Genomic DNA, 16,121 nt, shown 5'->3' on the forward strand with positions numbered 1-16,121 from the left:
TCGATCAAAGCACTTCGCATGTCAGTCATATGTTCGGTGCAGTGATTTAAAACAGAAAACTCCTTAAAATTTCAATTTCGCCAATTCGCAGCTCTGTATCCCAGGGGCGGATCTAGCACTTTTAGGGGTGGGATCCAGGGACGTAAAAAGGGACCACGTAAACTGTTAGTTACTGTAAGGACGACGCAAGACGCATAACATTACGACATAGCCCTTATGGCAAACGACAGCGAGGGGTTATTCGATGATAGAAATATTTTGAAATTTTCAGAAGAATTAGAGGTGAGATTTCCACGAAGCCGAACAAGGAAATAGATGAAATAAGTCATAAAATACACAATACCACAACCAAAATCATGATACCATTGTCTTTGCATATTCATCATCTTGCATGAGGAAAATACCACTTCTGTTTATTTCATATTCACCTTAATTGAAAAATTAATTGTCACTTAGGATTTCTTGGGGTAGACATTTGTAGGGACCTTCAAAATTAGGGGGTCCGGACCCGCTCTAAATCCGCCCCTGTATCCAGTCAGTTTTTCCAAGGTGTCTATGTTAATGTACCGTTAAAGAAATTGTAGAAATAATAATGTTTTATCGCTCGGAAGTTTAGTTTTTTTAACGAGCCAGTAGCCGATGTTATCGTTTTAGCTTACTCATCGAGTAGATGATTAGAATATCGTTTTCGGTGAAATTTGACGTAATTTTATTATTTGGTGCTAGTACGTACATTGTACATATTTGTCGAGGGCGTCAGGTTAATCGATGTTCGCGGTTAAAACCGCGATTGTTACCGTAGTTACCCGTAGTTCAAGCTCAGTTTCGTTCTATAGCCGATCTAACGACTTAAGACCGGTGATATGATCTAAGAACGCTTTCGAACTTGTTGTGACCGTGTGACTGGCCATCGGGCTCAGACTGGCTCAGATACTTAAAAGATGGTTTAATTCAAGTTGTTAGTTTGGCTGAACAACGAAGATGAGCTTTTATTCGTGACGGTGCTCTGTTAGTGGCCTGCGTTAAGTTTTATGAGAATGCGGTAAACCTCGCCTTACTTGCCTAACAAGTTTGTCCTAGTAAGGCTAAGTTTACTGTATTCAACTTCCATTTAAGAAATTAGTTTCCTGGGGTAATATATTTTGGTTTCTGTTTTTTCTGGGAATATTATGTCTTAATGTTAAATGTTTTATACTGTATCTAAGGCCTTGGTGTGACACTAGGTTCAATTGCGTACTTACTTTTCCGATTTTGGGACCAGAATCTGCGTGTGATTTTATTCGAAAGTTGAATTATATAATGTGATTAATTTGCAGAACTTAAAAAATGTTTGAGTCAAAACAAAAATTATTATCCAGAAGTTTGATTTACATTTTGAATTTTACTGAAACTCAATAAAACGTTGATTTATTATCATCAGAGCTGATATTATGAGTTATGAATTGTATTTCAGTTAAAGAACATCTCATTCTTCTATGGAGGAACTTTGGAGTACAGATGATCCCTTACAATCCTGGCGAGTTGGAGCAGTAATGGGCTGTCATGATATCTTGAATTGGAGTGGGAATACAGGGCGCTCGACATTCCTCTGGTCTTTTCTTGCCTCGGATCATGCGGAACAGATCAATTTTTTCCAAGTAAATCCTGGGTAGTCTGAGCAGGGATGGGTTTTTTCGCATAAATAAATTGGAGTAGGAAAATCTAAAACATGTCCCGGATATGCCACCCTATGCAGCAGTCAATCAAGAATACGGCCCTGTGCTGTCGAGAGATTTTCCACTGCCTCGGCCAACAAATGAGTCCTCATTCTGAGCCTCCTTCAGGAATTCCTGAAGGAATTTTAGGGCTCCAAATGACAAGTCTAATAAAAAGAGGTTAAATTTCATTAAAACTCAATGTTTATTCTGATACTGAATTCATACATTAATCACATATCGATGATATCTTACGCTAGTTATCACACATATAGTCGACATCCAACTAGTTCAACAGTTGTGAGTCAAATCTTAAAACCAAGAACTGGTTTAATATAACAGAACGGCTTTTGTTAGGCTACATACAACTGGTCCTCAATCATTTCTTGAGATCCATGGAATAAACACCTCTGTAACCATTTCACGAAGTACATATGTATCGAAAAAATTTTCCCTATCCACAACTACAGGGAAAACTGTCTTATCCGAATCTGTTTAATTTTGATTTCTATCTAATCAGTGTTATTCAAAGTCCACTTATACATAAACGTTTGTAAATGATGATGTTTATTCTTGATTTCTCATGATCTGGATACATTTCATCCGTTCCCAATTAACTGAGCTCAACTGTAAATTGTTCATATGCGGAGCTGAATGAGGACAACATGAAAATCAGCAAATCAAACGTACATACTTTATAAATGGCCCCTTCTACTCTCCGTACGTCTGTCAATCACAGCTACCATCTTTCCAGCCATGCAGCCATCGTTCGTCTACTTTACTACAGTTGAATTCCGGTTTTCCCAGTTTCCGACTGACTTCGTTGTGCGCGCGACAAAACCATTGCGATAAATTGTGCCTGGACGTCGTATCGGGCGGTTCTCTCGTCAAACTGAAAAACGCCGTAAGAAATAAATCATTACCGAGTGCATTACAGACAAGCAGGGATCATTCGAACCTGATGGTATTGCCAGACCCTGCCACGGTACACAGCTCAGGGTCCGCTTTCTTGAAAAAGTTTAAGCTTGAATTAGATAAGTTTGAACTGTTGTCCTCATTGAAAACGTGTAGCTTTAACAAATAGAAATTAGACCAAAAATTTGAGTTAAGCTTTTTCGTGAAATGGGCTCCGGGGATATTTTTGTTGGTATACTGATTAGGTGACTTAGTTTATTTCTTACCTCTTCCTAAAGTCTTCAGCGCATATATCACAAGGGTAGAACTTCGAAAATAGATCGATAAACTGTTTCATCTCCGACTGCTGATTGGTCGATGGTTTATCGGGGAAGTACGCCGCCATTGTGTGCAGGAAAGACCACGTACTCTTACCCAAACTATTCACATCTAATGGGCATTCTTTAGCTGGCTGAAATACAATGAATTTCACAGTTCACAAACTGACAAGTGGCTTTACAACTATCTTATTTATAAATGAAGAAATCCCACACTTCGAATTTAAGATTATACAATCAAATTTATTATTACGAAACCACAACGTTTCGGCTGTTGAATGATTAGATTTGGGTTAACGTCACTATGTGTCACTCTGTTATCACCATCCTCTTCAGTCCACTTCACTTAGTTACATAATTTGTTTTTACTCTGAACTGTTTAGAATTGCTGTGGTTTCTACGGTACCCCTTGATGCTTTATTGCTTGGTCTGTTTATTTCTAGTTTTGACACACTGCTTCTATTTTAGATCCTGTGAGTTTATATGCTTGGTTAGGCCTGCGTTTTTTCTGGTCATTCCACCTGATGATGGCTGTTAGTCAACACCCGAAACGTTGTGGTTTCGTAATAATAAATTTGATCGTATAAATCTTAAATTCGAAGTGTGGGATTTCTTCATTTATCTACAGTTTACACAGATTATAGTGTTTATTCGACAACTATCTTATTCATCATACAAAATATCAGGATTTGAGTAGCCTAAGGCAAGCAGCAGGGGCTTGCTACTATGGCTTCAGTGTCCCTATTCAAACATAGGGCCTATCTAAAAAAAAGCTGAGGGTTCAAAATCAAAGATTTATAGCAGTATCTTTATTTTAAACATCTTTATTTACCACCAACGATTAGGTAACTAACTACCCTTAGTTTTGAATGATGATAAATACCCTTCATGCATCGCAATACCTCCAAAGGTAGGCTATAGATCTACCTTTGATAAATAAATGCCATATGAAATTAACTCCCCAGGCTAAAGAGAAACAACTTCCTAGGACAGATAAGACAAGTTAGAAAGTAAAGTATTCAACTTATAAGTTAATAAGCCTAGGTTCCTTTGGGTGCTAGATAATTACTGCCTGGCATCGACTCGACCCTTCCCAGCTAGATTGCAGCTACCTTTAAATTAAATTTAGATATATCCTGGAAATGTTTAGTAGTAGTTGTCGAGTTGCTGTTGCTGCGTCCAGGTCCAGCCCCCTCCTGCTGTTGACTTTTTTGTTGATTTGATTTTGACCAGGTTTTGAAGTCAGTGCAAGCTCTGCACGGTTTCTGTCGACGCCCGTAATAATCTTCGGGCTCCGTCATTTTTTTAAATAATAAACAGATCAACCAGATTTTCGGGCAGATTTTCTTTTATGGTTGCTAAAAAACTTCAAAAATTCTTCATTCACGCATGCACCGCATTACATCGCTCGACGACCTTGAACATGACGATCTCGAACAGTAAAACGTCAATGACGCGTCGCAACCGATACACTATTGAAATAAGATTCGAATCCTGAATTCCGAAAGACAACTACTGAATAGATAAACCATATCAATCAATCAATCGCATACAAAACAAATATGTGCGGTAGATGTATACGGTGCTTCAGTTTTTCTATTTGAAGAGATCCATTTCCGCGTAGATATAGACAAACCGAAGAAGCTGCAACGGCGACCCATTCGCCGCCTATCAGATTACCCTATCATTAAAATAGACTGCCAGAGGCTTGATTCATTATAATGTACGTAATCAAACTTATTGTCGATAGCAATATTTTTTCATCGGGTGCGCGATGTCCACTAATTCTTGTTTGCCTAAAACATTAGCCCGTTTAATCCGCAACAAATCTCCCCCGACATGGATAGGGCCTATAGCTAAATCAGCAAAAGATGTTCTCCGAGTAATCAATACCTACGTATAATAATAATAATAATAATAATAATAATAATAATAATAATAATAATAATAATAATAATAATAATAATAATAATAACAATAATAATAATAATAATAATAATAATAATAAAAATAATAATAATAATAATAATAATAATAATAATAATAATTTATTTACTTATAAAGCGCATTTCTATAAAACATAATCATTGCACTTCACATAATTAAAACAGATGAGACAGAAGCAGATTAAAACACTAATTGTACAGGTTTCTAAAATAAAAAGTTTTTAAACGTGATTTAAAACATGAGACAGTTGGACTTTCACGAATTTCCTGTGGTAAGACATTCCATAAAGTTGGTGCCATGAAAGTAAAAGCTTTACGTCCAGCAACACGACTGTTATTAAGTTTAACTAAAATTGTTGGGTCATCTAAATAATTTACGTATCTAACATTAAACATATCAACTCCATATCTCTCCTTGTTACAGAACATCCATGGGCCGGTTGCTCAAAGGTTGGTTAGAGTTAACAATCATTTTTAACTACTTAGAATTTTTGTGTGGTTTCTACGGTAACCTTGGTGTTTTTATTGCTTGTTCTGCGGATTTCAGGTCCGTAAAGCCCAACGCACACGGCATTGAAAAAAACGTTTTTCCGGTGCCGTGTGCGTTGGAGGCAAAACACAAAACACCGAACTGAAAAACTTAACATAGCTTCTGTAAAAATTCTGTGAATATATGCTTTGTTGGCTTCAGTTTCGGTAATAGTCGCCAAATATGGCTGTTAGTCAACAGCCGAAACATTGTGGTTTTTTCTTATAATACATTTTATCCTATACAATTCTATTGTGGGACTTCTTAATACAGCTATCAGTATTTTGGCGAATTATTCACGAATGAAGTGAAACTATTCCTCTCGCCACGATGAGATTAGCCGGCCAATCAAACCATCAGAGAGGCCGGTGCGCGTCGGTGGCGGCACACCCGACTGGAAGCCTGCTGGAGATTGCCCCAGTGGCAGCACACCCGACCCTACCGGGTACCACCAATATGCTTATCTAATTGATTTCCAAATTTGATTACGATTTTCCTCACAACGGAGGCAAATGCCACCTGGCGTCATTGACCGGAACTGGATCTGAACGGCGATGTCAACAAGTGGAATGTATTCGACGATTTGATATAGTGTCATTCATTGAGAAAAATAGAAGTATGACTAGATGTATTAGATTCTTATGCATCGATTTATATTGTGTTTAAATGTATTATTCATTGAGCTCTATATCGATTCTCTACAACGGGCTAAATCTGAAAATAATATCGTCACATACTTCAGACATTGATGATTCAAATGAAAGGGATATGATTACGGAGATTCTTTCAATTGCGTAATAATACCGTGCTCGTATATAACGATGGTTCCCATTTAAGTGTTTCATTCAAAGAGTGCAACTATAAAAATGTACAACCTAAATATACGATCGACTGAAATCCACAGACACATTGTCTACATATTTTTATGTTTCATAGAATATTCGAATAACAATTTGGTGCTTGAGGGTATTTTGTGAAAACGGGTGTTGTAGTACCGCGAGTCCATTTATATAGGAAACAACATAGCCAGCTACGTACTTAAATTGTTGGTATATTCTCAGTGACTTTTATTTATCGAGGACTGTTTTTCTCGGTATTCGAACCACTCCTGTCCGGGGTTACTGGATGATGGTGATGATGATGATGATATCACGTGCGGAATACAGCTTCACGTCGGTCCCTGGTTAACGGGGATGGAATTTCAGTGTCTGTATCCTGTTACTGGCGAGCGGAGGCTGGGATAAAGATGTAAACGTAAAAATATCCCCCATCTGATATCAGAAGAATCACCCGCGAATGCTAAGAAGTTCTTTTTGCCTCGCTCTGTTCCTACGCGACAATCTGAATCCAATCTTGAAGGTCAAGGTTATTTCAGTCTCCAGTTACTGCAGTTACTTAGATATCGAAGGAAGTTCTTTTGATGGAAAGTACCAGTATGATATAAATCTTTTAGACGCGGTTTTCATTTATACCGAATCTATTTAAAAACCACTGACGTGTATAATTGTATAGATATGATTAAAATCATTCCAAACACAAATCGTATTGCGACAAAAGACATTTTTTATGTTAATGTTTCGTTACCGAGAAAGGGCTGAAGATATACAGCTAAGCTAAAACACGACAGACAACGATACAGTCACACCTTCAGAATGAAACGGCGAGGCAGTTTCTGAAAATCTCAAAAGAGCGTCTTAAGTAAAGAAGTACGTGTAGTAAAGCATAATACGGCGAATCGATTTGAACGTTACAGCCATCTATTTTTCAAAGAGCTGTTTAAAATCATCCTTTGTCTTCATTCGCAGGGATTCGTTCTCGCTAACCTCGTATACTCCAGATATACGATTCGTACGCGCGTAGGCCTCCTGTCAAATCGACTCTGATTTTATCTACTTTGGTACGTCATGTACTCGCGTGCGTTACAAAGAACAATCATTATACCATCTATAAATCTATCCCAGATATCGATCAATATTCACTGTCACCCTTACAAATTAACACCACCTATACTCTACTATACGTGGCGTGACGGTTTAATTGATTTATTACGACATATGAATTTATATCGGGAATCCTCCGCCTTGGGTTATCTTAGTTTGCACATCGATGTCGCGCTTGCTGCTTGTAGTTATTTTGGTACCGTAGACGATATCGAGGAAATGGCGGCATTTTTTTCTGTGTGTGTGTGACAACAACAACAAGAGCGGGATAGCGGCGCAGGTGAACCTAGTCTCCTGATGACGTGATGCGTGTGACGTCATCAGCAGCGTTGTACGGCGGCACTCTGGCAGACTCTTGCCATCGATTTGATGAGACAGTCACCGCGTCGGAGATGTGATGATCTGCAACCGGCTCGGAATCAGTGATTTGTTCAGTCAGGTAATTCAGTTTCGTGTTAACTTTGTATATGGTATTGTCTTCGTTGAGTACGTTCATAGTCAACGTCGTATATGTTTAGCTGAATTTGAAGTTTTTACAACAGATCTCGAATTATTGAAACGAGGAGTCTGAACTCCTTGCAGCTCCTTAAAACAGTACAATAGTACTTTCAGCTGATTTAGTAAAGATAGTCCACAAGTCGATACATTTCATGCGTTTATTTATACTATTTTGGCGTTAATTGCAAATGAATTTTGTCATGAAACACAGTAGAGATTTTGAAATCAAGAAATTATTTAAAAAATTTTTTTAACTCATTCAGTACGTTTATGCATTCCGAACTCCTGTCAATTTCAGTAGATATTCTGGCTTTCATGATTTCGTAGATTTTATCGCAGGAGAAATTGAATGAACTAAAATTCGGCGTTAATCTAATTAAGTTCCCCGCTTTATTAGATTCGCCCATTTGTCATCGTCCAGGGACGGTTAGATTTGTACTCAAGATAGGAATTGTGAATTGTAGATTATACCTGGAGTAGAACGAACCGTTTCTAGATAACTTTTCTAATTCTAATTGTGCGCGAAAGAAGCGGGTGTAAAAAGACGAAATTAAATGATATTATCAAGGATCATGCGTGTATAAAGTTTTTTTAAATCTTAATAATTCAGAAGCGCACACATCAAGACGGAGATGATGTGGTGGAATATACACATATCATATCGATTACGCATAATTGTTTAGTTTATTCATTTCGGGGAATGAAAAAAATACCTATTGATAATTCCGTGGATTTGATATAAGGCTTTTATTTTCTTTTTCAGAAATAGCACCTACGTATTTCTGGATATAGTTAAGACGCAAACAAACTCCTCAAACGCGATATTGGGAATAGTGGAATATACAAACTCTATACTAAATAATATGGATTTTTGAATTTTGGAATAACCGTTACATATCCATTCGCCGGTATGTTTTTGGCGCCCCTAGCAAGTGAGGCGTGGAAGGAGAAGAAAGGGGTGAGTAGTTTAATTCACGATAGCCAATTATGTTTGTAGATAAGATTAATTTCCATATTGGAAATAAGCTAAACTGGCGAAATATAGCGAGAAATAAGTTTATGTTAAGTTTAAGGCGAAGCTTATGTTTTGTCGAGCTTCCTCAGCATTCAATTAATATCTAGTGCTCAAATCGATGGAAAATTGTGCATTCAAGCGCTATTCTATTCATATTTTATATCATGAATTCACGTGGCTGGTATACTTTCCTTTCGTATATACTTTTTACCTATTTCTGTTAACCTAAATACAAGCCGAGATATGATAGTTTGAATATAAGGTATATTTTACGAATTTTTGACGAGTGTTCATGTACGTACATGTATATCGAACCTATACCCCAGTGCTAGTAAAATATCATGGCTCCTCGGGAATCCGCGGGTCATGTGCTCTCCCGCCATTTTGATGTCTCGCGTAATGAATACATACGTAAAATGAAAATCGACCGAAACTAAAAATCTTTATAGAACGTCGCTAGAATTTGTCACGCAAATAGAGCAGAAATATTGCGTGTCACAGTTCTCGACACAAACGACACACCACGATATCCTCCGCAACTGCCGTTCAGCCGATCTATGGCTTCGGTAATATTAAGACGTGTTTAGCGATGTATATATGTATGAAATATAATGAGTGAAATCCGAGAAGTGACTGTTATATAGAAAGACTGAGGTAGAACCTGAAAACCGCTTCAAACGTCACGATCAGCTAAAGAGTTATCCAGTTCCACAGTTATTATTTGGAGCAAAAAATGCACAAAGAGATAACTCTGATTTAAAACTTCGAATCTGGGGTCTACATGATCCTTTTCAGTTCAACGCAGTGACCAGCACGCTGTGGCAATCGAGGATTCCACTTGTGGAAAGCGATGATCCACCAGGTGTCGCTAGCAGTTTTCCTCGTTGAATTGCTTTTACGTTTCATGTAAAAAGCGAACCAAAACATTTTCAGTGAAGTGAATCAATCATCACTGAAAACTTAAACAATCACCGAGTAGAAAGTGAATGAATCTTTCTGGCGGCTCGTATGAAGATAATCGAATCCGGTTCAAATTGATCGGAAATTTACCAACTTTTGAGGCCAGACCGGGCCAAAAACTTGCAGTCGCGGCATAATCTATCGATTGTGTGTGGGATAGACGGACTGTCAGTCACGCCATCTGTTGGAATTCCCGGTATTACGATCACCATTCGTTGAAACGCCAGCGTCTCGCTCGCGTACCAGTGTGGCTTCAACCGGCGTCATCATTGCGTCAAATGTGCACTTTAAAAATGTTAGATAGCCGTCTAATGAAAAACTGGACGGCAATGCGTAACTATCCGGTAAATTACCAACAGACTCTTGACTCAGATAACAGATTTAATTTCCTGCTGTGTCTGTTCATATATTACCGCGTGGCGACTATAATTCTCCCATCAGCTATCTTTCGGTTTTTCGGTGATGCGCCTTAGTTATTCTTAAACTCCATTCATTCGGCGTGTCCGTACAAAAACCGGCAGCGCACCAACCGGGAACGAAATCGGTGCAGAACGATTTTGGTGGTATAGAGAATATGGCGGTATATCGGGGGTGTTTTACTGTGTATTTGTATTGAGATATACATTGAGAAAACCTGGCGGTAGGCGGGGGTGGCGGTATATGAGAGGGCGGTATATCGGGGGTTTACTGTAATTGTACACAAGTAAAACACACAAATTCAAGATGGAGGGCGCATGAGGAAATCTGTTAGGGTTCATAACCTCGTACATCCACCACCGTACACCCACAATCACACTCTCTTTCCAATACACTCGCGCAAAAGTATTTAAGCTTTTAGATTCTGGAATCGGACTGGAAGTATATGGAGCATTACAGAGAATATTCAGTTGAAATCGAAGTACTTGATGGGGAACTGCAACACCTGTATCCCGCCAGAAGGCGTGACGAGCTTTCGGTCTACATTACGGATTTTGATTAACTTTCCACCAAATTCTTAGGCTTTCGAAACCATAGATTATCACCGCCAAGGGTACCCACCAAATATACTGTACTTGAAATTCATTTTCTACTCGGTGATCGGTATAGTTTTCATTAATAATTGATTAACTTCACAGAAAAGCTCATTCCGGGAACTGAGGGCGCAAAGCCGAGTAATTACTAGCGAACCTGGTGGATATTCGCCTGCCATTAGCGGAATCCTCGATTACCGCAGTCGCGTTGTATATTCCCCCGTTGTACATTGTCCTTCGTTGAATGTCACCAGACGTTCTCGCCGTATTCTCGTTTCTCGAAGGAAAATTATTTTCGTTTTACTTCCATTCAAAAATGTTTTGAATGGAAGTAAAACGACCAATAACCAATAATTCACAACCAATTATTGTCCGTTCTTGAAGTTTCCACAAAGAGTTTTGAATGAAAATGAGATTGACTTTTCTTGTCTGAAATATGTGTAAGCGCTTGAAATCGGGATAACAGTTACCGTGACTGGGAGGAAAATACAGGCGTTGGCGTCGCGCGGTGCCTCACCAACGAGTGAACCTCAAATGAACTGGGAGATATGTTTAGGGGGATGGGGAGCTTGATAATTAATAAGTTCTCATATGGGAAGTCGTGAGAAGTCAGTCATATACGTGTTTCTAGTTTTACATATGCTATTAAGAACGATGATGGGAACGACGGGAAATGTGATATACAGTGTGAATGGCGTACGCGAATTAAGTTTCCACTTGTGGCTGCGGTGATGACGATGACCAGGTTGATACAATACGAACGAGCAGATATGCGAGACGCGCTATCGGCGTAAGAAGTTATCATAATCCATTAGGAAAATGACTTTCTAATTGTATCACACACGGCGCGGTATATACAATATTGCGTTACATTCGGTCCACGTTTCGTGCTGATGCGATGTCGTCGTTATTGCTTTTGCATACACCAGACGTGCGCGCGCGGGCAGTCGATCCGACGCAGTTAGCAAAATGCATCAACGAAAACAAAATCCACTGTTTGAATTTCTTAGCATCGCGTCGAAGATGAATTTTCTTACTGCGGTATCTAATTACATATCGACATCTCATCGGAATTCGCCTATAATGAACAATTAGCATTTAGCAACAGATTTGCTGATATCATCACTGAGGGAGTTGTTATACTGTGACTAGTTAGTGTATCAATTTCTATACCAAACGTTAACGACACCAATTAAAAATTGGAGCATATATGATCGGGGGATAGCGTCATCAACATGCTGATGCTGCTGCTGCTGCTGCTGGTGGGGGTGGTGCCGCTGCTGTTATGCTGCTGCTGCTGCTGCTACTGCTGATGCTGCTGCTGCTGATGCTGCTACTGTTTCTGTTATCGGCGAAAAAAGCGATGATGATGATGATGATGTTCGGATATCAAAGACGCCCTAGACATAATCGCGCCGAGCACAGGTGCTCGAGTGACATATAAATAATGTACTGATTTTACTTGCTCGGTCTCTCCTACTCGTCGCGAATCAATAAGGCGGATAAACCTTCCCCGATCAAGTAAAAAAGAAAAAAAAATCCCGACATCGAGAAGAACGATTTCATCCGTTTCAAGGCCGTAAAGCCCCGCATTAATCCGCTCTACACACCGCTCGTTCTGCATACACGCAAGCGTTCATGTTGGGAAAAAAATCATGAAGAAATTATTAGTTTCGTGTCTTGTCTATGAAGACGCTTTTGAATTTCAAAAATATTGCCTGTAAAATTTCGTTGTTTTATTATGATTATACTTCGTTGAAATAAAATTGGTGGGATAAGAAATCGTTTTTTTTTTGGTTACCCTCATTTGGAAATTTTGAACGCTTTGGAAATTTGATTATTTGGATTTGAAAGTTATGGAAGAAAGACTCTTTTTAGATATATACGATGAAGATTCTCTTTTTAGATTCGGTTGCCTGGATATATGTACCTGTATACAACATTCTTTCGTATAAACAACATTCTTTTATGTAATATTAATGCTTGGCGATTTGCTGCAGGCGTCAGAAGATGGCGGTTTACGTCATTGGCTCGGGTTTCCATCGCGCTGACTTTCACGAAAAAAAAGAGAAAATTTCTTTTTCAGCAGATTCGACCGGGTACAACGCCGTTGTTCGTCCGCCGGTGTTTTCTGATAGATTTATATGGAACGATTCTTCCCGTCTCAGACGATGACACTCGATGCGTAGCTGCCTCTCTATTAATCAAGGATACGCGCGTCATACAATCTTGAAAAATAACGAAACCTAACTTTTCAGGTAGGAATGATAACGACGATGGTATTATGTCCGGGGACGAATCCTAAAAACAAAGACGTAATACGCGGACAATGGTTTATTAGAATATAACCGTTAACTGCAATACAAATTACAAAACATTAAGGTATACAGAATATTGCTGTTATTATCAAAAATCAATTAAATCGGACGAAAACAGAGGAAAACCAACCAACTTACAATTTATTCCGCTTCTTCATATAACGAAACACTGCAGTGACCAAAACGCCACGCAGTCACAAACCCAACTGAACAGAAATGCACGTACATAATATTAAACCCGGAAATACTCAAACCATGAAATCAGAATCACAGCAGCGAAAAGAAACATATAGTAATCCAAAACCTCCGAAGCAACCAACAAACCCAACGGTCCGAAACAGTATATTTTGATGGACCACAGGTCTTATAACCGCGATGAAATTCTCCATTGAAGATAAAATACGACAATACAAAAGATAAATTAGTCTGGAATTTTTCCTTGCTCTATAGTTCAACTATATCCTATCACTGTAAGATGGAATGGTGCTTTGAAGAACTTTCTTAAGGGTGTACCGAGCACCGGGAGCACCGGGAGCACCGGGAGCACCAGAAACACTCTATGTTAGTTATAACAAGTTAATATTATGTGCTTAGAAGAACTTTTAAGGGTGCTATTACATGCCGCACTTGAAGCACCAGAAGAAACATGTCAGGCCAGGGAAGCATATAAGACCGCATTGAAGTCTTATAAACGGATATTTTCTGAACGATATTTTTTTGAAAATTAATTTGCAAAGTCGAGCGTTTTGAAATTAATCAAATTCGTACGGAGTTTCAATACACCTTTTACTTAAGGTGCAATTCAGCAACCTCTATGAAAATGGTGCCATATATAGAACTAAGATAATGGTATAGCTTCGCATTAGAACCAAATATGGTTCAAAATAGAAGCCTTCATTTTTAGAAAATATAACCCCAAAACCGTCGAATATTAGGTATATCTACGTAAACATTTTATTTTCATCATATTCATTCTTCAATCAAAATTCACAATAATCAGGAATGCTGAGAAATTTGAAGAGAAGTCTCGACTTGATCCCGACGAAATTGACTATAATAAGGTCTAGAGAGGTAATCTCAATGGAAAATCGCACGTGTGCATGTGCCACGTGTACCACGTGAATGATGCATCTTCATGCCGCGTGATAATTACCCTTAAGTAGTGAACCATGTCTGCCCGACAATCAATCCAGGGTGGTGAATCGAGGATCACGATCCGTGAGTCTTGCCAAATATATCAATCGCTTGAAAACGGTAATGTGGTAGAGTCCTTCGGAGAGGGACCCCTTTCAAGAATTTCTGAGAACGTTTTGTCTATGTTATAAAGAATTTGCCTTTTTAGATTTTTGTTTCGACGGAGTTGTGTCCTCTCTGAAAAACGTGCCTAAAATAAATGGGCCCTCAAATTTTGAGGGTCTCGTGAAAGTCTCGTAAAGGAATTTACACCCCATCAATTTAGAAGTTGTTCGGTAAATCGAATCAATTAATCAAATGTATAGATGGAAATCGTAAGGAATACGAAGGCTTTCCAGGGTTCGGACTAAATCATCATGTACTTATGACAAATGTAGGTCCGAAATCGCTGTTTAACCAGAAAATGCAACCCAAATATGATGTTTGTCGTAAAAGTCCCGTATTTTTCCCGTGTTTACTAGTAACTTCGAAGGCTAATTCCCCCTTCGGCCAAAAGAGCGGAAATACATCGAGCAGCGCGGACTTTGGCGGTGTCAGAAAGCTCGGCGATCACCGACTCCATTATCGCAATTATCTCTCTTCACCTATACGAAAATGATCCCTGCAGGGGGTGAGAAGCTTATACAGGGTCAACCCGAACTCTACGCGACGATAATGTTCATATGAATATCTGTTTACGTAAGCTAAACGGTATCGATCGTCTTGCAGGGTCTAAGCGAAAGCTGCGTATGACACATATTGTATATACATCTAAGTATTATATCTGATGTATTCTATATGTTTATGCTTGGTTTATGGTGTCCGTTGCCTGATGATGACAACTTATTTGGCGGAAGTGATCGAATCGTCGATAATCGCTAATCTAACGCGGACGGCGTTCCTTTCTGTAAACAGACAAGAGAACCACCGAACGATCGATCGATCGCCGAGATCGGGATGAAATTCCCCCATTAAATGGTGTTTATGTCCGTTGGACAAACAATACAATGGTTACTCCCGTTGATTCATCATCTATAGTCGGTTCGTAATAATGTCGATAGTGCGCTGACCTGTGCCGATACTTATAATACAGTCATATCTATATATGCAGATGTAATATTGCGTCCTTTTGTTAAACGCCTGAATAATTAAAACGGGAGATCATTTTATACACCTTTTGTTTATGTGTGATAAGTGCGAGGCTGTGTGATTAAATTTAATGCGCAGTAATATTCATAGTCAAATCGCGTGCAGACACATTCGCTGAACTGTAAAGGTGCGAGGTCAGTCAACCCGATTTGGCAAGGATGGAACTGCATTCCATTGATGAGAAACCTAATTGATTAGGCGTGGTGATTGATTAAATTAATCACGAAATTATTAGAAAGCCTCCGACCCTCTATTTCTGTTACTAAAACTACCGTAGTCTAGTTTATACATCTATACCGATATCTAATTACGGAAATAAACTTGTGTATCCTTCAAATGAATATGTTTCGACGCTAGGCAGGGGTAAAAATCAGTTTATTTCTAGATAGTGTATCTCAACATTTCGGGAAGTTATAAAAAGGACAGGGACCACTTGCTCAAAAGTTGGTTGTAGTTAACCAGTGGATATAACAATCAAAAACCCATTGTTAATGCGGTAGTTGGCATTTATCCGCCGGTTACCTTTAACCAACTATTGAGCAACTGGCCCCAGAAATATCATGGCTTAAAACCATGACATTTCTGGGGCCAGTTGCTCAATAGAAATCGACGCAGGTAACGTTTTAATCGTAGTAAAATATCGAAACTTTCAGACCC

General features: G+C 38.9%; 2 protein-coding genes across 3 annotated transcripts in view; one reads left to right on the top strand and one right to left on the bottom strand.

Moving 5' to 3' along the window:
- Nucleotides 1-1,910: 1,910 nt before the first annotated feature.
- On the bottom strand, nt 1,911-4,328 carry LOC141904080 (FAD-linked sulfhydryl oxidase ALR-like). The gene is made up of 3 exons (XM_074792534.1): nt 4,039-4,328; nt 2,876-3,060; nt 1,911-2,586 (listed from the first exon to the last, which is right to left on the bottom strand). The coding sequence occupies exons 1-3, from the start codon at nt 4,225-4,227 to the stop codon at nt 2,424-2,426; spliced, it is 537 nt and encodes a 178-aa protein (XP_074648635.1). The 5' UTR covers nt 4,228-4,328; the 3' UTR covers nt 1,911-2,423.
- A 3,381-nt stretch (nt 4,329-7,709) lies between these two features.
- The window catches only part of LOC141904184 (5'-3' exonuclease PLD3-like), a 42,420-nt gene continuing 34,008 nt past the window's right edge, over nt 7,710-16,121 (top strand). For both annotated transcript variants that reach the window (XM_074792735.1, XM_074792736.1), the window contains exons 1-2: nt 7,710-7,780; nt 8,603-8,797. In XM_074792735.1, coding sequence (XP_074648836.1) covers nt 8,750-8,797 — 48 coding nt within the window. In that variant the 5' untranslated portion in view covers nt 7,710-7,780; nt 8,603-8,749. The remainder of the gene's footprint in view (nt 7,781-8,602; nt 8,798-16,121) is intronic.

The sequence above is a fragment of the Tubulanus polymorphus genome, chromosome 4 (genome assembly GCF_964204645.1).
Source record: "Tubulanus polymorphus chromosome 4, tnTubPoly1.2, whole genome shotgun sequence".
NCBI lineage: Eukaryota > Metazoa > Nemertea > Palaeonemertea > Tubulaniformes > Tubulanidae > Tubulanus > Tubulanus polymorphus.

Excerpts from the sequence above, each read along its gene's own strand:
- LOC141904080 (XM_074792534.1), bottom strand. The coding sequence starts at position 4,227 with ATGACGGAGCCCGAAGATTATTACGGGCGTCGACAGAAACCGTGCAGA. Across the intron at positions 3,061-4,038 it reads TATCTAAATTTAATTTAAAG|CCAGCTAAAGAATGCCCATT; the intron begins GTAGCTGCAATC and ends ATTGTATTTCAG. Across the intron at positions 2,587-2,875 it reads GCTGAAGACTTTAGGAAGAG|TTTGACGAGAGAACCGCCCG; the intron begins GTAAGAAATAAA and ends GGCGTTTTTCAG.